Source organism: Prunus mume, linkage group LG4, assembly GCF_029339155.1.
Source record: "Prunus mume cultivar Tortuosa linkage group LG4, ASM2933915v1, whole genome shotgun sequence".
Taxonomy (NCBI): domain Eukaryota; kingdom Viridiplantae; phylum Streptophyta; class Magnoliopsida; order Rosales; family Rosaceae; genus Prunus; species Prunus mume.
The window spans coordinates 1,690,175-1,716,090 of NC_142701.1; the positions used below are offsets into that span (position 1 = coordinate 1,690,175).

At 37.2% G+C, this 25,916-nt stretch overlaps 1 protein-coding gene and 1 pseudogene across 1 annotated transcript; both read left to right on the plus strand.

The window, feature by feature from the left end:
• Nucleotides 1-2,401: 2,401 nt before the first annotated feature.
• LOC148917623 (uncharacterized) lies at nucleotides 2,402-8,148 on the plus strand. The gene is given in 4 exon segments (XM_089050890.1): nucleotides 2,402-3,084; nucleotides 3,086-3,578; nucleotides 3,663-4,192; nucleotides 7,063-8,148. Coding segments are annotated over 4 exon segments (2,226 nt in total). The 5' UTR covers nucleotides 2,402-2,724; the 3' UTR covers nucleotides 7,906-8,148.
• Nucleotides 8,149-9,468: 1,320 nt separating this feature from the next.
• Nucleotides 9,469-10,124, plus strand: LOC148917624 (18.5 kDa class I heat shock protein-like; annotated as a pseudogene).
• Nucleotides 10,125-25,916: the final 15,792 nt, after the last annotated feature.

The window sequence follows — 25,916 nt, forward strand, 5'->3', positions numbered from 1 at the left end:
TATCCTTATTCATTAAGCTTATCCTTATATCTATTCTTACTTCATGCCCAAGTTTTGTAAGAGTATAAATAAGGCCTCTCCCTTATGTTGTCAATAACAAAACGAGAAACAGAGAAATGAAGTAAAATACAGAGAGAGAGAGAGAGAGAGAGAGAGAGATTCTTGGAAGAGATATAGAAGTTAGCTTGTATTTTCTTAACTTGGAGAAATGCTTTGGAATCGAGGTAGGGATTTCTTGGGAGCCTTTACATAAGATTGATTTAATTAAATTTCGTGAGCTCTATATTATGTGTGATATTGTATAATGTTCTTGATATGAGATATTTATGTATAGTGAACTATTTGAATAATGTTGGCATAATTATATCATGTCATGGTAATTGGTTGGAGTTGTTGGGTGGAGAAGATAATAATGGAAAAGAGGGTAATGGATATAGTCTTTTGTGTAGTTGAGTCTAACTCTTGGCAGGTACCAGGTCTCAGGGATCCCACAGTGCACATGGTTTTTATTGGGTGATTCGGGACTGGCGAAAGGGAGTTAGACAAGATGACTAACAAAAGGGGAATTATGGGATGATTGAAATGGGTGTTAGTTCATATAAATGGGCATTCGGGACCAAGTGGTATAAGCATGGTATGGGACGTGCAGGTCTGCTTGTCCAATTATATGAATTAACGGGATTAGAATTGAAGAGCATTCATGTATTATTATTATTATTATTATTATTAATGTGATATTTGGCTGTGTGATTGCTTGTCACTTAATTTAGTTATATCAATCTCTGTGGTAGGTCTCATGTCCCTACTGAGCTGTAGTTGCTCATCCTTCACCCTGTTTAAATTTTCAGATGAATTAGTGGGCAAGAAAAGGAATAAACCAGTTGAGGCTGAATTAGATGAGAGTGTTAGAGCTTTATTTATTGTAAAGTTGTAAGATTTTGGATGTATTTTTATAAGAGAAGTTTATTTTAAACTCATGTTTCGACATCTTTTTATTTTATTTCTTTTTATTTTATTTTCTCACGCACCGGGCACGAGATTTACCTACGGGTCAAGGCGTGACAATCACAATCTAATATGCCATACAAATCCTAAATAAGTATATCGCGCACACAAAATGTGTATTTGTTTTCACTAACTTTACCTTTAAGTACCAGTCAAATAAGCACACAATTTATCATTCCATTATCACACAAATATCATTAATGCCATAAAAAAATCACATGAGAGATATTAAATTCAATACTGGAATTCATTCATACAGAAAGGATTTTTCGCTGAACTTTAGATGAGGTTGATACTTGAACGCCGTTTTCTCTTTCCTATTATTACCCATGAGTCAAGAACACAGTTTCTATCATATATTTATAGATGTTTTAATTAAACCATGTAAATATTCAAGTTCACCCAACAATATATTTTTTTTATTATAAAAAACACATTTAAACTTGCCTATTAATAAAATTTCATATAGAGAGGCTACCCAAGACAACGTAATTGAGGTTAGATTTGTTTTCTACAATTTTGTTTGCCATAAATAATTAAGACATTAATGTGCAAAACATTTTTGTTGGTTGAACTTGAGATTTGCAGGGTTTATATAGAAACCTGTAATTCGTTGTCTTTATCACTTGACTTGGTTGTATTGAGACTTTGAGACTTAAAATGAGTGTTTTCATTGGTTTTAACTAAGAATTGACAAGATAACTTATTAAAGGAGCCATTCAATTCAGTGCACATGATTGGAAAACTAATTCGATTATATTAGTTTTTTAGTATTCACAGCTTTCTCATAGACTTTTCTCTGATCAATGGTCCCTCCACTTTGATGTTTTTGGGAGAAAAATATATTGGAATTACGCATTGAAATGAAATTGATGGAAAGTGAGAGGCTATTATTTGTGTGACATAGGGGTTCAAAAGTGTCCCACTTGATGGGGTACAGTCCTCTAGTCTTTCTCCAATGAGTTTTAACACCCACACACACGTTCCCCCAACCAAAAAAGGAGCCGTTCATTGGTATTTGAGTCATCCTCTAGTCTTCATTGATTGATTGGTAAAAGTCTTCCTCTAGTCTTCATTGATTGATTGGTAAAAGCTTTCCTCAAAGTCTTATAAACATCCACTTTTGTCCCACTCCTCAGAACAAAGGAGGAGGACATATATTTTACTTTTTCATTTATGAGCACATGTATATCCTTTTCTGGTAAGTCTACCTTTAGAATTTTCTTCATCATTTAATATGAAAATTACATAAAGAAAGAGCAGAAATTTCATACATTATTTCATTGACTAATTTGTCTTCCTCTAGAATTTTTTGAGTCATTTAATATGAAAATTACAAAAAGAAAGAGAAGAACTTTAAGATGGACTTAAAGATCTCTTCACTCACTCACCCTCTTTCTTCCCTTCCTTTCTTTTCTCTCTGCCTGGGCTCTCATTTCTTCTCAGATGGTGCGTCTCACGCAAGGGAAGGATGAAGCTTTTTTATAGGCAAAGTTGATAGCTTCCCGTGAATGTGTAGTTGGCTCTCAAGGGATTATAGCAGACAAACTTCATCACTATTTTTCTTCAATCAATTAGATAGTGGGCTCCACATTCTTGACTTTTCAACAAATTATTGAATGTGGACGAGAACACCGTGTCTTCCTGCTTTACTTTCAACACTATTAAAGCATATTGTTCCATCTCTCTCTCTCTCTCTCTCTCTCTCGGGCTCCAAATATGGCTGACGAAGAACTGGGCGAGGCCACTGTTAGACCGCAGGCTGATAGTGTCAGCATGGCTGACGACGATGACGACAGTGTCAATACAAAGGAGTGTCAATACAAAGCAGGGGTAGATGTAGAAAATGGGGCGCAATTTGGAAATATTTGTACTAGGTTGGGACGGGGTGTAAAGGAACTACTATCAAAGAAAATAGGAGCGCATCATCAAACAGGGGACTTTGAGGATCCTGATAACTTGCGCTTGTACCAGCAGCTGTACAGCTATGCAACTGAGGGTAAGAAGGGTATCTTTAACGACACTATTGCAAAGAAGCTTCATGATCCAAATGCTAGCATTCAGCTTCTGTCTCGACGGAAGCCCCGAGAATAACACATTTGTTCACATAGCTGTGACCTTCGGCCATGCCCAACTAGCAGCTGAGATCCTACAACTTCACAAGCCTCTTTTGTTAGAGAAAAACTTTGAGGGCGACACTGCGCTCCACATTGCGGCGAAAACCGGGGATGTAGATACCACAAACACTATTCTCCGTGAAGCACGAGGAACAACAAATGTTGAAACTAATGATGATGTATTGACGTTGCTAAGGATGAAAAATAATGAGGAAAACACTGCCCTGCATGAGGCCTTGATTGGAGGTCACCAATCAGCAGCCAAGCGTTTGATAGAGGCCGATCCTGCCGTTTCACTGTATACTAATAAGGAACAAAAATCCGCTTTGTATCTGGCCGCTGAACAAGGATTTGTTGAGATCCTGAAGATCATGAATGAAAGAGCAGTTGACAAGAACACACAAATTCAAGGCAATTCCCCTTTGCTTGCTGCAATTCATGGATGCCATAATAAAGGTACGTACATTCAATTAATAATTCTTTTTCCTTTTTTAAAAATTAAATTTTTGTTTATACTTGATTCATTTTCTGAGCCAGAAGTCCTAAAGATAATATCAAACATGGAAGCAAATATTTTGAACTCAAAAGATGAGAAAGGGAGGACTCCACTGCATTGTGCAGCATCAATTGATTATCTAGATGGGGTTCGTTTCTTATTAGAATTACGCCTCTCTGATTCTCATCAAATGGATCATGGTGGCAACTTTCCAATCCATTCAGCATCAAGCAAAGGTCATGTCAAGATTGTTAAAGAGCTGCTTCGACATTGTCCCGATTCAAGGGAATTGAAGAACTCAAGTGGCCAAAATATACTCCATGTTGCAGCAAGATTTGGCAAAGACAATCTTGTCAAATATTTTCTCAAAAACGGCGAGTTTCGAATGTTGATAAACAAAAAAGACAACTTAGGAAATACTCCTTTGCACTTGGCAACGATCTACCATCATCACAAGGTTGTGTACCTTTTGACTTCGGATAGAAGGACCAACTTGAAGGTCGTGAATGGTAGGGGCATGATAGCCCTTGACATTTCAGAAAGCACTTTGGAAACCACTGCATCATCTCATGGGGTAAGTTTGTGCTATATATACTCTTATCATATATTCCTCATATGATGATGATTTTTGGGTATCATAACCAAGGGAATTCCTTGTCTATTTAGTGTGTTAGGTACTAGTCCGCATTTAGTAGTCCCGGTTGGTATATTGAGTTTGTGTTTAAACTGCTGGTATTGAGTTCCCAAATGATGTGGGTTATATGTTTACAAACTATATCACACCTATCTCTTATCACTCTTAAATAAATGGGACATTTTAGAAAAAGCAAAAGGAGAGAGAAAATTTTTAAAAGAAGCAAAATAGAAAAATCTTATTTATTTTTAGATTTCTAAGGAATCCAATACATTTCATGTTTTGATTTGAAAGTTGAAGCGGTTTTTATCTTTTTGAAAAAAGCTTTAGCTTTTTAAAGTGAAATTTTTTTATGTCTAAAACCTAAAAAACCTTAAATATAAATTGAACAAAGAACTAAAAAGGAGAAAATAATAAATGAGAAAACACTGAAAACAGTTAGATTTTATTGATTGCAACTCTATGACTAATAAAAATCAGCTGGAATGGAGCATTTCATTAAAATATCCCTGATTTTTAGCATTTATGTTTAATCCTTATTATTTGGGCATCTAATCAATAAAAAAAGGATTCGACCAAAACAAAATCAAGAAATACAGTATACGTAAATAAAAATAAAGGTTGATTACACTTTAGTACCATATGGTTATATCCTTACGATATGTTAGTCCCTACTTTCTAAATTTTTACAATAAAATATCTCGATCTTTTAAATTTATTACAATGTGGTTCCGTTAGATCTCTACATTAGTTGTCTGCATGGCACTATGGGTTCCACATTTTATTTTTAATTTTTTTTTTAAAACTGATTAAAATATTAATAAAATATTAAAATTGTTTATTTCTCTCTCTCTCTCTCTCTCTCTCTCTCTCTCTACCCCTCCCCTCTCTCTATCCCTCTGTCGCGCAGATTTCTTCTCCCCCATGACCACCACCCTTAAGCTCCACCAATCTCCAACCCATCCCACAGCCACCCTCCACGCCAGCCCGCAACCACAGCCCCAAGAAACTAGAACCCCAGCCCGCAACCACCCAGCGAACCCAAACCCCCTTCTTTACGATTTTCTTTTCCCCCAATTCTCCCATTACCCCACCCTCCAACCCCAACGAACCGAGTAACCACCCGTCGATTTTATTTTTCCAATTTGTAGAGGTAGAGAGCGGAGAGGAAAGAGATGCAGAGCGTCAGATCTTGTCGACCGACGGCGAGAACGAGGTGTGGAGGATGGAGAGAGAGTGGTCGGCGAGCTGGGGTTTTGGGTTCATTGCAGGTTGAGAGAAAATTGCCCCTGGGAGGGAGGAGGGAAGAAGAAAATCGCAAGGGCGCTTGATTGGGGATGATTTTTTCTATTCTTTTTCTGCAACTTTTTTCCCAAAAAATAATATTTTATTCAATTGAAAATTAACAAAAAGTGAAAATGTAGGACCCACAGTGCCACATAGGCAACTAAAGAGAGATCTAACGAACAGCATTATATAAATTTATAAGAGGATATCTAACTGTAAAAATTGAAAAGATAGGAACTAACATGTTTTAATGGTGTAACCATAGGGTACTAAAATGTAATGAACCCTAAGAATAATATTATAGTTGAACAATGACAATATACCTAATATACAAATTAGTCTTTGTCGAAAATATATTACTTAGATAATTGTCCGTTAGAAAATTATAGTGATAAACAGGTAAATAATTACTGAGTAACTTACATATATTCTGTAGGTAGATTAATTTAATTAGATGGTATTGAAAAATGATATACAAAATATGGCGATACGTGGGTAAATAATTACTAGTATTGTACCTATATTTCGTAGGTATATACTAATTTAATAGACTATATATGTAAATTATCGAATTAGGCTGTAAAGGTAAATTATTTACATTGTATAGGTAATTTACCTATATTTTGTAAAAAGATAGGTACGTTATTTACATTTACATATATAGATAAGTAAAAAGGTATAGGTTCACTATTTATCAATATGCACCTATATTTTTCAGGTCCCTAATTAACCTAAATTATTTAAGTAAATTATTTACCTATAATTATTTATGTTTTTCGCAAAGACTTTGTATATTAATTTACCTATATTTTTAAGTTCAATGATTTACTTATATTTGAAAATACAATTTAAAATAGGTACATAATAATTTTGAATTTAAAAGAATGAATACATTAATCTATAAACGAAATTTGAATTAAAGAGAATTGGTAACAATTGATGGAATGAAAATTGAATATATTGCACACACAAAAAAAAAAAAAAAAAATCCCACACCGAAAGAAGACAAAGAAACAAATAAGAACATTAAATGTCACAAATTTAGTAAGGTGCTTGCAGTTTGTGTAACTCTATTAGTGTTTGAGTCCCACTTCTAGCAATCCTCGTTGGTGCACGATTTGTAATTCCTACATAAATTCATCTTGGTGGTAGCTGGCAATTGGGTGCCACGTGTAAGTTCTTAGGCTTGAGATTGTAGATCTACCTTGGCTGATGGTAAGAATAGCCAATCTCTCCCTAAACTTTTTTTCATAAAAAAAAGTCACAAATTTGGAAAAAAAAGGAAAAAGCATTAAAGTACACCAAATCATTTAAAAAATAAAGTCACTATTATAATTAGATTTGTAGATTGATTAGGCAACTGCTTTAGTTGGATCTTAATCATTATGTTTTAGTTATATAAGTCAGGGTTTTATTGATAGAAAAATAAGGTAATGGGCTGCAGGTAAGAAAAAATGAATTTCAAGGAGAAAAGCTAAATTTACTATAGATTTTTGAATATATTAATGGTACGACTTGTGCAGACGATACCTGCTGTAAAAGCAGAAGCAAATGGCTCAGAGCAAAACCCAAGAGACTCGAGCAGCCTTGAACCTGAACGTGATCAAATTTTGCTTGAGCCTGGTATGGAAAGAAAAAGCGACAAGCTTAATCACCAATCACCACTATCGAGAACTACTGCTGCTCCTGCTGGTAAGATTTGGTACAAAACAGTAGCAACAGCTCGCTATCTGAAAAATGCACTGGTAAATTGCTTGGAATACCCCAAAACTTGGGTGGAAGCAACACGTGACATGCTGATGGTTGTGGCAACCATGATATCAACTGCAACTTTCCAAGCTGCAACTAACCCACCCGGTGGTGTTTGGGAAGAGGATAAAACAAATGGAACTATTTCTTATTGCACCGATCTTAACAAATGCTTAGCTGGAACTGCAGTGGCAGGGAACAGCTACCCAGATGACTTCCTCATGTTCGTAAGATTCAATACCATCTCGTTCATTGCTTCTCTCAGTGTCACCCTGTTGCTTGTTGGAGGATTTCCGCTCCAGAATCGTCTAATTATGTGGCTTTTATCAATGGCCATGTGTATCACCCTCTCTTCTATGACAATTACCTATATGCATGCTCTCGCGATAGTGTTCCCTGAAAATGAAATTTTTGATTCATATGATGATATAGTTTTTATATCCATTATTGCTTGGGTTTCATTGCTTCTGTCCATCGCTTTAATCCACACCATTCGTCTTATCATTTGGTTGGCGAGGAAGTTTTCGCGCAGGTTCAAGCACAACATCCCAAAAAGCCTCAGGAACGCTGTTGATAGTTCGACTGCACCTGCACGTCACCGTACCAACAAATTCTGAGGAGAATACGGCTGTCGTTTCCTAATGTGTTGGAGGAACTACACCGGATTCCTAAAGTAAACCATCTATTTAACGATGGAGAATCTGTTTAAGGAGCTGTGTTCGCTTAGATTTGTTTCTGTTAGAATTTGTTCAGAGTGAGTCAGAATGATAAGTTTGGATGCTTGAGAAGGTTTATGCTTAAGGTATATGTTGAAGCTACTTAATAATTAAAGATTCTGTGGAGCATTTGTTGTTGGTTAATCTGAAATCTATTTTCTCAAACTATAACTGATAGAAGATATGTGCGGGGAAATTCTCAAAACAATTCATAGACTTTGCAAGATGCATCTAAGAATGATACAAGACACATAACTGATAAACATAGATTTATTTTGACCGTTGGATTTAAATTTCAGCTGTTTGATCTTTTTTTTTACCGTTAAAATAGCATAGATTTAATTCCCATCATTGATTTAAGTTATAAGTACATACAAAACAAAAACAAAAACAAACAGCAACATTTGAAATCGTTGGATTCCAATGGCAACTCCATGGTATAACGACAAGTGTATGCAAAGAGAAGACAAAAGCAAGCTGCAAATTTGGAGGTGGGCCCCACATCAGAATCTTTGCACATGAGACTGTTTGAGATGTGCAGTGGGCTCTATTGAATAGTTTTGGGTCTATGCAATACTTGAACCCATATTTGGGTCAAAATTTAGGTTTTCCAAATTTTGGGTGCTTCATTTTCTTGGATTGGGAGAGATTTTGGACAATATTTTAGGAGATTGAGGGAGAAGGGGTCCCAGATATTGAGGGAGAAGGGGTCGAAAATGCTGCTTCGTCTAAAGCTTGGGATGATCGACATTATGAATTGGTTGAATCTCTTGGTCTTGGGTTTGTTTGAGATCTCTAGTTTTGAGTATCGAATTCGGAATTTGCGGCTTCACTTCAAAAGTTGGAGAATTGTGGAGGCTTTGGTTGCTTATTTATAATACAAATTTATAAATAAACCCAATACTAGACATGTATTTATAAAAAACCAAGCACTATTTAAACATAGAAACACACCCAAAATCAACCCCAAAGTCAACATTTTGGGTGAGTTTATAAATGGGTTTTGAGTGTGTGTAATGATGGGTTTTGGGTGTGTTTATATGTTTAAATAGTGCTTGGGTTTTTATAATTTCAACCCATTTTGGGTGTTTTAGTGAAACTCCCTATTTATAAGCAGCCCAAGAACTTTCTAGTAAAAACCGGGCCTTGAAAAACGGTTTTGTGATATTTTTTTTCGAACTTTCTAGGACTGTTGAGAAAGTGGGCCTAAGATATTTTATTATGGGCTAACAATTAGTTTTTCTTTTTCCTTTTGATGTTCGAACTTCAAAGCTATCAAAATTACAATAGTTAAATCTCATCCATCGTCGCACCATGTTTGTGAGAAACTTCATACAATATGTGGAATTGCTAACATATCGTTAATATGATAATGAATAACAATGTAAAAACTTCGGTTTTTATCATTTACAGGATGGATTGCTCACTTATGCATGATTCATATTCATATTCACGGGACAATGGATCCTTCGCTTTCTCAACCAGTCAAGCAAAGCAGTAATTCCCTAACAACTCGAATTCCCAAACAAAACCTATCAGTTTTCACCATGTCGATCATCCCCAACTTCCGACGAAGCAGCATTTTCGACCCTTTCTCTCGATCTCTGGGACCCCTTCAAGGATTTCCAATTCCCTTCCTCCTCATCACTCTCCACATTACTTGAATTTTCCCGGGAAAATTCTGCTTTGAACACTAGAATAGTGGAAGGAGACCCCGAAGCCCACTTGTTCAAGGTAGACCTTCAGTGAAGAAAGAAGAGGTGAAGGTGGAGGTTGAAGACGACAGTGCTTCAGATCGGCGGAGAGAGGAACGTAGAGAAGGAGGACAAGAACGACAAGTGGTGAGTGGAGGAGCAGCAGTGGCAAGTTCTTGAGGAGGTTTCACTTCCGAAAATGCAAAGGTTGAGGAGATTAAGGCTGCAATGGAGAATGGGGTTCTGAGTGTCACTGTGCCAAAGGCAGAGGTGAAGAAGCCTGATGTCAAAGCCATTGAAATATCTGGTTAATTAAAATTGGGGAATCTAAGATCATCTGGGTTCTCTAGTGCATCCACAGAGTATGTAGTAGAAATAAAGAGTGCCTAAGTCAAAGTGATGGATATATTTCTACATGTGAGTTTGTGTCATTGTGTGGCTGTCAAGTGTCTTCCATGTTCGTTTTTAATTTAATAAATAATGATGCAGCAAATTTCTTGAAATTGAATATCCCCCAGTTTTTAACCGCAATGATTCATGAACTTATATTCAAGTTTTATTGTGGTTATCTAATTAATTTTTTTTAAAAGGGAAAAAACCCGAGTATAGCCGAGTGGCGGTACTATTTTTTTTCAAGAGGAAGCTACCGTTGTACGCGACCGGTTGCTTTGGCCATGCAACTGGGATTTTCTAGCCTAATTTAATAGGTTTTTAGTTTCCTATATTCCTAGTTAACTTGTAGAAAAAGTCCTATGCATAGGACTTTTAGGACTAGGTTAATTTAGAAGAGAAGAGTGGAAAATTCAAGAGAGAATTTTCAAGGGAGAAACATAAGACATAATTCAAGGATGAATTTTTGAGTGTTTACAAGGGCATTAAAGGGTTTGAGCAAAGGTGAGAGAAAAGAAAGCTAGGGTTCTTGTGAGAGCTAAAGGGGTTCAAGATTGTAACCAAAGTTGTTCTTACATACTAGTGAATTTCTACGCGAGCACCCAAGGATGGGGGGTTGGAGGGGGGATCACCAAGATGACGTAGGTATGAAACCGAACCTTTATAAATCTTTGTGTTCTTGTGTGCTTGTTTCCTTGCTTCAGTGTGCGTGTGTTTTATTCTCAAAGGGGTTTGTGTGTGTGCCGTTACATAGTCCATCAACGACAAGGTCTTGGAGTGTTTCAGCACAACAAGTGGTATGAGAGCCAAGTTGGTAAAGGGTATTAGTTTATGCCAAAGTGCTCTTATAGATTTAAGAGTGTTTGCAAGTGTTGATGATGGCATGCGACAAGAAGGCAATGGAAGCATGAAAATGGAGGAGAAGGACGTGCTCGGCTAATTGGCTAAGGGGTTCATCAAGGCGATGGAAGACACTGCAAAGCAAACATGGAAAAAGCTCAGACGGATGTTTGTGGGGAAGTCCCTATCAAATGAACGCTTCATGAAGGAAGAGCTCCAAAATCTTCGGATGAAGGAGGATGGAGATCTCACGGAGCATTTTAACACCTTTAATAGATGTGTTGCGGGCTTGCAAAAGGTGCACTTGGTTTATAGCACGGAGCATGAGGCGTTGATGTTGTTGGCATTGTTGCCTTTGTCCTATGAACACTTCTGGCAGACGCTGATGATTGGCAAGAGTACTCTCAATTTTGTGGAGGTGGTGCAAAATTTAGTACATCATGGATTGACTCAAAATTCTGGAGATAGCTCTCAAGGTGCGGGTCTATTAACATGGACTAGAGAGCGGGGGTATACAAGCAAGCGCAAGGGCTAGAAACGCAATGAGAGGAATCCTAAATTCAAGGACAATGCTTCAAGTGTGGGTTTACAGACCATTGGAAGCGGGATTGTCCTGAAGAGGAGGGTAATGGGGATGTCGTGGCAAGTTCTTCGTGTATAGGTTCCAGTTCAGTTGGGATTTTAGATTCCAGATGCTCTTATCATGTGTTCAAATAAGAGTGTATTTGATACATATGAGGAAAGGAATGGTAGCAAGATGCAGTGAATATCAAGATTTTGTTGGAGATAAAAACAAGTTGTGATGTTTTGGGCGTGTGAATAATGAAGATCAAGATGCAAGATGGTGTTGTTAGGAGACTTAGTGTGACATGACCTGCCTCGAATTCCTCAAAATTTGTGATGAATCCTATAATATTTCCAAAAATGAGATGTGATGTTCCATGATATGGGAAGGATCGGGCATGTACTTCCGTAGCATAGATACATGAAATACGTCATGAATTTGAGATAGTTTTGGAGGTAAGGCAAGTCTATAGGCAACGGGTCCGATGCGTTCCATGATCTCATAAGGTCTGATATAATGGGGGCTTAACTTCCTAAGTTTCCCAAACCTCATCATACCTTTCCAAGGAGATAACTTCAAGAACACCCAATCCTTAACTGCAAATTCAAGATCTTTGGACCTGTTGTCTGCATAACTCTTCTGTTGGTCTTGCGCAGTTTTAAGCTTTTCTCTTATCATCTTCGCCTTCTCCATTGTTTCTTGAATACTTTCTAACTTTTCCAATTTTCTCTCACCCACCTCATCCCAACTATCTTTAAGTTGTAACACACAAGATCTCAACATGTCATCCAAAGTCTAAATTGTTCTTTTCGACTGTCCATCGGTTTGTGGGTGGAAAACAGTACTGAATCGTAACTTAGTACCTATAGCTTGTTGTAAACACTTCCAAAAATGAGATGTGAGTTTTGCATCCCTGTCAGACACAATAGACACGAGTGCTCCATGCAACCTCACTATTTCATCCACAAAGTGTTTAGCAAGCTTCACGAAGGAATAAGTTTCTTTAATAGGTAGAAAGTGAGTGGATTTAGTGAGTCGGTCAACTATCACCCAAATTCCATCATGCCCTCTTGGAGTGCGTGGAAGTTTGAAAACGAAGTCCATTGTGATATGTTCCCACTTCTATTCAGGGATCGGAAGTGGTTGCATAAGTCCAGATGGTCTCTGTCGTTCCGCCTTCACTTATTGGCAATCAAACACCTGCTCATATATCGAGCTATATCACCCTTCATATATGGCCACAAGTAGTACTCACGTAGTGTCCGATACATCTTTGTACTACCTCGGTGCATAGAATAAGCTGAACAGTGAGCCTCATCTATGATTTCTCTCTTTTAGTCTTTGTTCCTGGGTATACAGAGACATGTTCCATTTACTAAGGGTTTGTATTCTGTCACAAAGCATAATCCGTCCAGTACTATTCTCTAATTCCAGTCTTATCACAGAGTGTAGGATCTTCCAATTGGGCAGCAATCACCCACTCAACCAGAATATGTCTCACATGTAAACTAGCAAGTAACCCACCCTATTGACTTATTACCAGTTGTACCCCATCTTTCCCAAATTCCACCAATAATGGAAGGTAAGCCATTCTAAGATGAGCTAGGCTTCCACAAGACTTCTTACTTAAGGCATCCACCATGACATTAGCTCGCCTAGGATGGTACTCAATTCTACAATCATAGTCCGTAATCAATTCTAGCCAACGCCTTCGTCTCAAGTTCAACTCCTTCTGGGTGAAAAAGTACTTGAGGCTTTTGTGATCAGTGAAAATCTAACATGTCTCTCCATACAAGTAGTGTCGCCAAATTTTAAGAGGGAACACCACTGCAGCAAGTTCCAAGTCATGGGTAGGGTAATTCTACTCGTGCTTCTTGAGTTGCCTCGATGCATAAGCAATCACCTGATCATGTTGCATCAATACACATCTCATACCTTGTAATGACGCATCATTATAGATCACAAAATTTCCTCTGTCATCCGGGAGACCTAAAACAGGTGTGGTGGTTAATCACCTCTTAAGCTCCCAAAACTCTGCTTCACACTCCTCAGTTCACATAAATTTAACTCATTTCCTCATTAACCGAGGTAGATAAACCTTCCACAAAACGACGATAGTAGCCCCCAACCCCACAAAACTCTGTACTTCCCTCACACTAGTAGGTTGTACCCAATTCACTACTGCTTCCACCTTCCGAGGGTCCATATAGATTCCTTCCGTCGAAATCACATGTTCAAGGAAGTCCACTCTATCCAACAAGAACTGACATTTACTAAACTTGGCATACAACTGGTTTCTCCTAAGAGTCTTAAATACTAACCTCAAATGCTTCTTATGACCTTCCAAACTCCGTGACTATATTAAGATGTCGTCTATGAACATAATCACAAAGCGATCCAAGTAAGGTCGAAACACTCTGTTCATGAGATCCATAAACGTTGCTGGGGCATTCATTAATCGAAAAGGCATCACCAAGAAATTGTAATGGCCGTAACGAGTCCTGAATGCCATTTTAGGAATATCTTCTTCTCTGACTCTAAGTTGATGGTATCTCGATCTTATGTCAATCTTGGAAAAGTACTTGGCACCCTTTAACTGATCTAACAAGTCATTAATTCGAGGCAAAGGATATTGGTTATGCACTGTCACCTTATTTAGTTGTTTGTAATCGATACATAACCTTATGGTGCCATCATTCTTCTTCACAAATAACATTGGTGCACCCCAAGAGAAAACCTCGGATGAACCTAAGATCAATCAATTCTTGAAATTGAGTCTTCAACTCTCATAACTCCGCTAGTGCCATCCTTTAAGGTGCTTGATAAATGGATTTGTGCCCGGAAGAAGTTCAATAGTGAACTCAGTTTCTCTCTAGGGTTTAAACCAAGGAGATCATCCAGAAAGGCATCCGGGAATTCTCAAACGACAGGAACATCCTCCAAATTTAGGGTGACATCACGAGTACCGATGACATGGGCTATGTATCCCACACATCCCTTCTTAGGTAACTGTCTTGCTGTTAAAGCTGATATTAGACATGATGGGAGAACTCTACGCTCTCCAAGTAAAGTAACTTTGGGTTGTCCCGAACTTCGAAGTACAACCTCTTTTCGAAAACAATCTACGGATGCATGATGCTTCTCTAATCAATTCATTCCTAAGATAATATCGAGGTCAACGAAATCCAAGGAAATCAAATCAGCTTCCAACACCACATCACCTACTTGAACATAACTATCTCTAAACACCATGTCCGCAAAAAGGACATCCCCCATAGGTAAGGAAATGCTAAAACTTCCGGCAATGGGTGTAGGTCTAACACTTGTATTGGGTACAAAACTATGTGCAATTAACTAGTGTGTGGCCCCAGGATCTACTAAAAAACTCAAAAGATACCTAAAAACAGGTAACATACTAGTGATGACATCTAATGTACCATGTGCCTTCTGCCGGGTCATAGAGAATAGATGGGCCTGAGTAGTCTAGTGCCCTAACTGCCCTCTGGAGTATACGCTCTACCCTAGAAGGTAGATCAACTCCACTGCTAGATGAAGAACCCGCAACAAAAGAAAAGGCACCACTCGACTGACTGACATTGACTACCTTGCCCTTGCTAGGCCATAGTCTCTGTCTTGCATACCATCGAGACCACAATAGAAACAGTTGGTGCTACCCCTCGACTTGGGCCTGCTTTGCGAGGTGTGGGAATCCCTCTTATAGTGTCAAACATGTCTATGCTATGACAAAGTTGAGCTAGTCTGATGTGAAGGATCCCTTGTTGTATCGCCATAGATTCGACCGAATGTCGACTCCAATTTGGCCTAGGCCTGATCTCCCACTACCAAATCTGGATCCATGTCCTACGGACCAACCACTGCTGCAAAACCGAATGGATCCTCCTTTCTTTGATGGACCACGACTTGGTCCACCAAAGTCGATGAGTCCATGCGACGTCTAGTCGAAGTCTTACCAGCTTCTTCGATATTCGGTCCGCTTGAGCCGGTGCACTCATGGTAGGATAAATGGTGGCGGTGACCACTTCTTTAATGTCCAGCCACAAACCTCCTTAAAACGTCTACACTTTTCTTCTTTATTGGGAATCAACTCTGTAGCAAACCGGGATAATTCATTAAAGTTGTACTCGTATTCAGCCCAAACATCGACCCGCTTCGATGCAAGAACTTGGCTTTCTTCGCATTATGATATGATCGAGATAGAATTGCTCATAGAATACACGCTAAAAGTCCGCCTAAGTAACGGCAATAGGATCAACATAACCCCTTCGCAGCTTTTTCACTGGTAGGCATTCCTCTTCCGGAGGAAAACAGCCAACCACACTCGATCTTCATCGGGGCACTGTAACATTTCAAACACTCTTTCTATATCCGTGAGCCAATTCTCAATTCAGGGTCCTGCCCAAAGAAGTCATGAGCTCCCAATTCCTCAATCTTTTGATATATGAGGCTTTGTTTCGCCTCTCTTGCAGTCGTAGTCATGGTTCGAGTGGAACTGATCTAGTACATGGCGCAAGTCAAGTTCATTCTCACCTGCTCTTTCATCGACATGTGGAGGTGATAGACATGGAGGTGGTGGTAGAGGTGGAAATGGTGGTGGCGTTGGAGGTGGTGCAAGTTTCCCCCATCTCGGGAAAACATGTCCTCGGTCTACCACGTCAAGGAGGCATGGTGCTATATGAAAGAAAACAAAGGAGTCATTAGTTTCAAGAATGCAAAAGAAGCGTGAAGTTAGAAGGAACTTGAACCTAATGCTCTGATTCCAAGTTGATAGGACCTGTTCTGAAATTCTCGAAATCCGTGAGGAATCGTGGTATTTCCGACATCAAACTGACTCCGGGCCCACTTACTAACAATATATTTTCCAAAACAAGGAAAAAATGAACGAGACTTTATGCCAAAATTTCAGCAGTCTCCCTTGAAAAATGGACAGCTTTAGATTGTCATCTTAGAGCCCCAGAAAACCAAAATAGAAGAAACAATGACCACCAAGCTTATCCCAGTAAAGAACAGCGTCAACAAATCTTTAATGAATGGAAAGATTACATGCGCACAGCCAAACTAGAAATTTTTTATCTTGATTTTATTGAAAGTTGCTATATGACTAATAAGTTGAAAACTTTAACTAAAGAAAAATGGAAATTAATATATAATACAGAAGTTGTTACAAGTCATCCTCCAGTTGAAACCATAGTCATTGATTATAAAAACACTCAAATACCTGCTTGTCCATTTAAATTTCCTGAGAAAAATGATCCAGATAAAAGACAAATTAAATAACACAATTATTCAAATCAAAGTCTAATTGTCATAGGAAAACAGTTGGATAAAATTGAGACCAAAGTTGATAAACTAGTTCCCCATGATAGTAAGATTAAAGCCAAAATTGAAAAACCATTGATTCAATTTCAGGATCTTAAGTCAAGCCCTACCCTTAAGATTAAACCAACAATGAAAAAAATTGAAGAAATGCTTGAACAATTGACACCAGTCAAACCCGAGAAATCTGGTCTTAAAACACTAGATTCCTTTACAGTTGATAACACTTCTGAGTCGAGTCTAAATCAATAGCCAGCATAGAATCATAAAATAGTAATATTTCCAAAATTGAAAATGCTTTTAAAAATTTGGAATTAGAAGTTAATCCAAAAGTCAAAAGGCCAACTAACCGAGTTAGCCCTACCAGTCTAACCAAAATTGGTATCCTGCAGACCAACACCCTAGACATTCAATTTGAAGAATGAAACTTCCAAAGCCAGTTCTCCGTTTATTATGATAAATTGTATGAATGGAATATTGATGGTCTGTCTAAACAAGAAATCTTTAATAAACTCCAACACATGTCTATGGTAGCCAATAGTTATATCACCAACCACAGTTTTAGGCAGTCTGAAATAGTGCCTTTACTAGTCACTGGTTTTATTGGAACTCTCCAGTATTGGTGGGATAAACACTTAACCCCAGAATCAAAAAATCAGATAATTCATGCAGTTAAAATCAATGAAGATGGTCTCCCTATCTTTGACGAACAAATAGGTCAAGGTATAGAAGATGGAGTCAATACTTTGTTTTACACAATAATTGAACATTTCATTGAAACACCTAGTAATACTACTGCTAGAATTCACGATCAACTTAGTAATCTCCGATGTCCTAAGTTGTCTAATTTTAGATGGTATAAAGATGTCTTCATCTCCAGAGTCATGCTTAGAGATGATAGTAATCAGGCGTTTTGGAAAGAAAAATTCGTTAATGGTCTTCCAAACTTATTTGCTCACAAAATTCGCACAGTCCTTAGTAATGAACAAGGTCATATTGATTGGGATAGTTTAACCTATGAAAATATAATAAGCATAATTAACCAAGTTGGAATGAAAATGTGTGTTGATTTTAAAATTGGTGGCCAAATACAGTCTGACAAAAAATCCTCTAAGTATGAGTTAAGAAATTTTTATGAACAATACAGTCTTAGTCCGCGTAAAAATTGGAAAAACGCACCGCATAATCAAAAGAAAAATCATTTAAAAGAACCGACAAGAAGAATGTTAAATGATGAAAATGTCAAAAGAATGGTCACTATGCTAATGATTGCAAAGTAAAAGATACTATTAAACAGTTGAAAATCACGGATGAGGAAAAAGGCAAATTGATTAAAGTCCTAGAGTTAAGAAGCTCTGAGTCTAGTGAAATCAAACCCTTAGTTGCCAGATCGAGTCGAGATAGTTGCAGTCTTGGACTGATCCAGTTCACCTAGAGTTGATTTGGTTGTAAAGATAAATGCTGTAATAAGATAAAATCTATTTCTGTCCTCACTAAGCAGGAAGAACAAGAAGAACTATTAATTGATTTAATTAGTAAAGTTGAAACCCAGAGTTGAAATCTGAATATCTGAAAAAACTAAGAAAGGTCATTAGCCAGGAAAGCTCAAGCCAGTCTACTTCCCAACCAATTAGTCTCAATACTACTTTAGAAAAATTTAATAAGAAAAAGGATATTACTTTACAAGATTTGCAGTTAGAAGTCAAGACAATCAAAAAGGAAATAATTGAATTAAAACAAATGAGTCATAAGTTACAAGTTGAAAATTACGCCATTAAACAAGAGTTAGTTAACTTAATGGAAAAGGAAAGTTCTGAGTCTAGAAGTCAGCCAGAAAGTCCAAATAACTCAGATGGTGAACCTTCAAACATTGAGCAAGCCATCAATATGATCAAACATGTTAGTTTCAGAAAATGGTATTCTAAAATTACAATATTTGTCAAAAAATTTGAGTTTAATACAGTTGCCTTATTTGATTCAGGAGCCGACCTTAATTGTATCCAGGAAGGTCTAATCCCCACCAAGTATTATAAAAAGTCTAAAGAATCCTTAAGCACTGCTTCAGGAAAGTCACTCCAGTTAAATTACGAAATCCCCAAAGCACATGTTTGTCAAAATAAAATTTGCTTTAAAACTTCATTCGTTCTAGTAAAAAATATTACTGATGAAGCCATCTTAGGATTACCCTTTATTGCTTTATTGTACCATTTCCAGGTAGAATGCGATGGTGTCATCTCTACCCAGTTAGGAGAAAAAGTTAAGTTTGAATTTCTCTCAAAACCCGAGTTGCACAATCTGAAAGCTCTTCAAAAGAATTCAGTTTCAAAATATGTCCAAATACTTCATAATAAAAATAATCAGTTAAAATTTCTCAAAGAAGAAGTCAAATTCAAAAGAATTGAACAGCAGCTTACTTGTAAATCCTTGCAGTTGCAAATCCAACAATTTGAAAACAAATTAAGAAGTGAAGTCTGTTCTGATTTACCTAATGCCTTTTGGCACAGGAAACAACATGTTGTTAGTCTTCCTTATGTCAAAACCTTTAGTGAGAAAAATATCCCTACTAAAGCTAGGCCAATCCAAATGAGTCAAGAAATGATGGAATTTTGCAAAACTGAAATAACTGAGTTGCTTCAAAAGGGAATAATTCGTAAAAGTAAATCTCCTTGGTCTTGTCTTGCTTTCTATGTCCAGAAAAATGTTGAGTTAGAAAGAGGTGTCCCAAGGTTAGTCATTAATTACAAACCCCTTAATAAAGTCTTAGAATGGGTTAGGTATCCCATACCTAATAAACGAGACTTAATCAACATATTAGAAAAAGCAGTTGTCTTCTCCAAATTCGATATGAAGAGTGGTTTTTGGCAAATCCAAATAGATGAGTCAGATAGATATAAGACTGCATTTGTCACCCCTTTTGGTCATTATGAATGGAATGTAATGCCTTTTGGTTTGAAAAGTGCGCCGAGTGAGTTTCAAAATATAATGAATGAAATATTCAATCCTTTCAGTCATTTCTCTATTGTTTACATTGATGATGTCCTAGTCTTTTCTCAGTCGATAGAACAACATTGGAAGCATTTACAAAAGTTTCTCCAGGTTGTCAAACACAATGGTCTAGTTGTTTCTCCTAAGAAAATCAAGTTGTTCCAAACCAATGTCCGATTCCTTGGTTTTAATATTTGTCAATCACATATTAGTCCAATTGATCGAGTCATTCGGTTTGCTGATAAATTTCCTGATCAAATCCTTGATAAAAGTTAGCTTTAGAGGTTTTTAGGATCTCTCAATTATGTGTTTGATTTTTATCAAAATTTAAGAAAACAATGTAAGCCTTTGTTTGATAGGTTACAAAAAAATCCTCCTCCGTGGTCTTCTGTTCATACCGACATCGTCAAACAAATCAAAGTTCATGTTAAGACAGTTCCTTGTCTTGGTATTCCTTCAGTTGATTCCTTCAAAATAGTTGAAACCGATGCCTCTGATATTGGTTATGGAGGTATTCTCAAGCAAAGAGTTAGTCCAAATCAACCAGAACAAGTTGTTCATTTCCATTCTCTAAGAAAAAAAATACCATCTATAGTACTATGCATTTCTAAATTTCAAGATGATTTACTTAATCAAAATTTTTTAGTCTGAGTTGATTGTAAGTCTGCAAAACATGTTCAAAATATTGCATCTAAACAGATTTTTGCACGTGGCAAGCTATTCTAAGTATTTTTTATTTTGATATTGAATATTTGAAAGGTAGTGAAAATTCAATTCTTGATTTCCTTACTCGAGAATTCTTGCAGGATAAACAATGGCACCCAAAAGACAAGCAAAAAGAGTCAGCCAGTCAATCCAATCCACCTAATCAGCCCAAGTCGCTTAGAATCCTCCCATCTTCCATGAATCCAGTCAAATTAGAGTCGTCTTCCCAGATCGTCCCCTTTCCGGGATGCTCTCCAATTCAAGTTAGTAATCGGTTCACCAGTCTTGGAACCACAGTTGGCACAAAAACGTCCCAATTACAATCTGCCCTAGTCTCCGCTTATGATCCATTCCTGATCACTCCTCCAGCTTGCCAGTCTTCTCGGCCACTATCCTCCCAAAGTCATCTCCTTATGTCCCCAAAGATAAGTCTCACCTCTTCATAATTGAACCAATTTATGATGGTATTTCTGATCCCATTACAATTGTCAAATCTTATTTTCCTCCTAATTGCCATTTTCTTCGTCACAGTCCTTACAAAAATCTTTCCTTTTATAGGGACATTCTAGTTGAAACAAAATCAGTCGAAATTAAGCCCATAAAAGACCGAGAAAAACCGCATATAATTCTCTATCATTCCCTCTATATCCACAAAATACTAAGTCAAGAAGAATTCAGTCACCATCCTTATGAGTTGAAACACCTCCAATCCACTCATCCATATAACTATGCCGATTATATTGAGGCATGGTACTCCATTTTTCTCTACCAAAAAGTTGACTTCAGCCACCCTTGGTTCATCAATTTTGATAGTAAATTCAAGAGTCCATTCCCTTACTGGTTTCTTCATTGGTGGGAAAAGCAAGGCCCAATAGCCGACATCCTCCCTACTAAAGTTCATAAAACCAAGTTGATACAAATTACTTTGCCAGTAAATACAAATTTAATAAACAGCAGTTTTTTTTTCCAGATTACTCCTTTTCATTGCCAGGTACAAGATTCCCTAGATATTGAAATGGTCTTATCACACAAATTGGGAATCCAGAATTATGTCTCGCCAATTTTTAGTCAAATGGTGGGATAAATTCCAAGTTGATAGAATTGCAGAATATGTTTACAAGGATTTTCCCCATGCCACAAATCCCCCTAAGCCTCAACTAGCTTCTCCTGTTGGTTATGTTCGTTCTTCTCTCTCAGTTGAGGGAAAATCAAAAGCTGAATTACAGGAAATTGCTTGCCAGCTAATTATCCAAGCCTCTTAGATGAATGATGATGAAGACAATGACAATGACAACTCACCCGTGATCTCACCATCATCCATTGTCTCCCTAATCGAGTAATTCCCAACAACGTAGGTGGAGCGACTACCAAGACTCCCGAGACCCTTTTGCAGCTTATGATTTGAATTTTGACTAAGCTGCCGACATGTCAAAGTTGCCTAGGTGAAAGAATATGTTAAAGCATTCAGTAAAAGCAAAAGCTTTCGTGTGCTTCAACAATCTTTTTCCCAACAAGTTACCCAAAGTAAAAGTTGCCGAAGATAAAGTTGCCGGACTTAAAAGCTCCAAATTGCTATCTCGTGCTCCTACAGGAAGATTCCAAAGATCCTATGCCCCGAATAGTCTAGTTGCTTTCCTTATTTAAGTTGGCTTCGGCCTCGTTTTAATCAGAATAGAATTTTACAAGTCTTGAGTTTTCTCTGAAACTCCCTCAAGAAATTTGTCAACGTAAATTATGAGTGCTATTTCTCTGAAACTCCCTCAAGAAAATTGTCAATGTAAATTATGAGTGCTATCTATCAATAAGAGAAGACTTTTTGTAAGTACAATACTTTCAAATTATGTTTTCAATTATTGCTATTTTCAGTATGTTCATCTATGCATTAATTTCATTTATGCATAAACTCAAATTGTTTTATATTCTGTGTTTCTTTACTATCTTTGCTAATCCATCCTGGTTCTAGTCCCTTCTATAATAGAATTTTAAGTTTATAGTTATAATAGTTTTCTCTGAAACTCCTTCAAAGAAAACTCCCACTACTACAAAAAGGAAAACACGACGGAATTCACCGTGTATTCTGCTTTTCAAATGGTCGTGGAATCCACCGACATCTTTTCATAATGAAAACCACGACGGTGAATAACCGTGTTGTTAAAACAAAAACATCATCAAAAATCAAAACCGACGCCTTTGTGCTGCAAAAAGACATAAAAACAATCGAGGATGAGAATAGACGACCAACTCCAACAAAAAATGTCGTTAAAAAGGAAACATATGACATATATTAATAGAACATGGCCGTTAAATAAATATTTAACGACAAATATAAATATGATGTCTTTACAATCATAATAGACGACGTTATTGACACCTACTACGTCACAACATTTCCAACAACCGTCGTAAAATAAATTTTCCACTTCGATTTTTCTATGAATTATGACGTGGAAATAGATGTCAGGGTCATTACTTACGACACATGTATTTACAAAGACGACGTTGAAATGAGTAAACAACGTCGGTTCCAAATAAATGAGAGCCGACAGAATTTATACGCCATATTTTGAAAATAAACGACGTGGAAAAAATGATGGGGTCATTAATTACGACACAGAATATATAAGGACAACGTTGTCGCCTATATACAACGTCGGTACCATGAAAAATATCGTCATCTTTAATAATTTATACGCCTTTATTAATAAAACTGACGCTCGTCTAATTCATATTTCTTAACGCTCGACAAATTTAATGAAATTCAAATACCGTCGTTATTTATTAGAACATGACGCTTGTTTTTCACATTTTTATCAAAACCGTCGTGTTTGTAATCAGAACCAGTAATTTTGTACTGATTGTTTTGTGGCCAAAACCTGTATAATGAAAGTGAAGAAATCACATTACAATATATTACAAAATTAATGTCATACACTGCCAATTACATAAAGCATCATTCAACCCATATATTTTCACACTCATCTCGAATATTTTGACTCCTTAACTCAACCACCACTTCATCAAATGTGTCAACATTTGGCATCCCTCTAGTAAATGGCTCACACTCAATTCTCACATCACCTAAGACATCATCACCAATAACATCATTATATTCTCTATTAGGCATTGATAACACTACCGACCAACCACGATGCATCGGGTCGTCAACAAAAAATACTTGTTTGACTTGAGAAGCCAAAACAAATTGGTCATTCCTATGTCCAATTTTACTTAAATCTACAAGGGTAAATCCAAGTTCGTCCACTACAAGACCAGAAGTATTATCAATCCAATCACACCTAAAGACTGGGATTGTAAACTTTTGGTAGTCAAGGTCCCAAATTTCTTGAATGACACCATAGAAACCCATATTTGAGAGAATTGGGTTTTTATCCTTGGCACTAGCAACTTGCATAGTATGTGCAAGTAAATAAACTCCACTATTTTGAGTTGTCCGCACATCATCTTGTGCCTTGATGTTGAATTTAATACCTTTAATGAGATAGCTCCTATATAATGGCACTGCCATGTTTGGACCATTGCTAGCCACCTTAAATTTTCTGATACGCCATGATTGTCTTCCTCATTAAGTTCACTTTGAACCTGCAAATTAATCATAACTTAATTCAATCTAACATAGAAAGAAGAAAATTAAAAGTCCAATATGTTATTCAATAACATATACCATGAAGCGTAGCCATTGAATGAAAGTGCTATTGTGCTTATCCTGCAGCCACTTTGTTCTCTTTCTAAATTTTGGATAAGCGGTCTTAATGTGGATCATATGTTGCCTACATGACACACAAAATTCAAGTATTACGGTCCCAAACATATAAGATAAACATAAGAAATAATTTAAAATGGAAACTTAAAGAATAACTCATACGTACTCGATATAAGGTAGGACTTCCTCCGTATTCTCCAAGACATATAGATGTGCTTGGTTCAACAGTCCCGATCAACTACGCTCACTGTGCAACCTGATAATGGCTTTGAAACTCCCATCGTTTGGCTTGAAGGCACTCCAACTGTACTAACATCGATAAATGCTCGGTACAAAACTCTACAGCTTCTTCAACTATATACCGCTCAAAGAATGCAACCTTCGGGACGAGTACGATTCTGAACATACCCCTTTAGCACTTTCATATATCTTTCAAACGGATACATCCATCTAAAATATACTGGCCCACATAGACGAACTTCTCTGACAAGATGTACTACTAGATGAACCATGATATCAAAGAATGAAGGGGGAAAGTACTTCTCAAGCAAACACAAAGTAACTACTACATCTTCTTCCAACTTATCTAGCTTGGAAACATCAACAGTCTTTGCACATATAGCATTGAAGAAGAAGCACAAACGAGTTATTGCATACCTTGCAGGCTTCTCCAAAACAGAATGAATTGCCACAGGGAGCAATTGTTGCATTAAGGTATGACAATCATGTGATTTAAGGCAAAAAGTCTTGAATCTTGTAAAGATACAAGATTTTTTATATTTGAAGAATAACCTTTAGGGACCTTCATACCATAGAAAGAATTGCAAACCTCTTTCTTCTCTGCTCTTGACAAATTCCAAGGCCCGGGAGGCAAACGAGTACGTTTTTCTCCATACTCGGGTTGCAAATCAGTTTTGACCCCCATATTCAATAAATCTAATCGAGCAGCAATCCCATCTTTATTTTTTCCAGGGATCTCCAGCAATGTACCAATGATACTATCACAAACATTCTTCTCAATGTGCATAACATCGAGGACATGCCTCACAGGAAGGTATTTCCAATACTCAAGATCAAAGAATATTGATTTCTTCTTCCAACAAACTCAGTCACCATCTTCAACCATAGGTTTCCCATTAAAAGCTGCACGTTACCTCCTATATGGATGATTGATTGGTAACCATTTTCTATGCCCAATGTAACAAATTTTGTGGCCATTTTTCAACCTGTGACTAGGTGTATCATCGCCGCATATTGGACAAGCTTTATATCCTTTAACAACACAACCAGATAAGTTTCCATAGGCGGGGAAATCATTAATTGTCCACATTAATGCAGCTCTAAGTGTAAAGTATTCTCCATTATGTGCATCATACACTCCTCCAATCCCATCCCACAAAGATGTTAAATCATCAATCAAAGGCTCCAAGTAGACATCTATATCATTTCCGGGCTGTTTAGGACCGGAAATCAATAAGGTCAACATCATGAACATTCGTTTCATGCACAGCCATGGAGGGAGATTATATGTAACTAAGATAACTGGCCAGCAACTATATCTGCTACTTAGAGATATAGTTTCTCGGCTCATTACCAAACTCGGGCCATTTATCATCAAGAAGTTTCAAGACGGAATCCACGGATGAGACATATAACCACAATTGATTTTCTAGCAGAT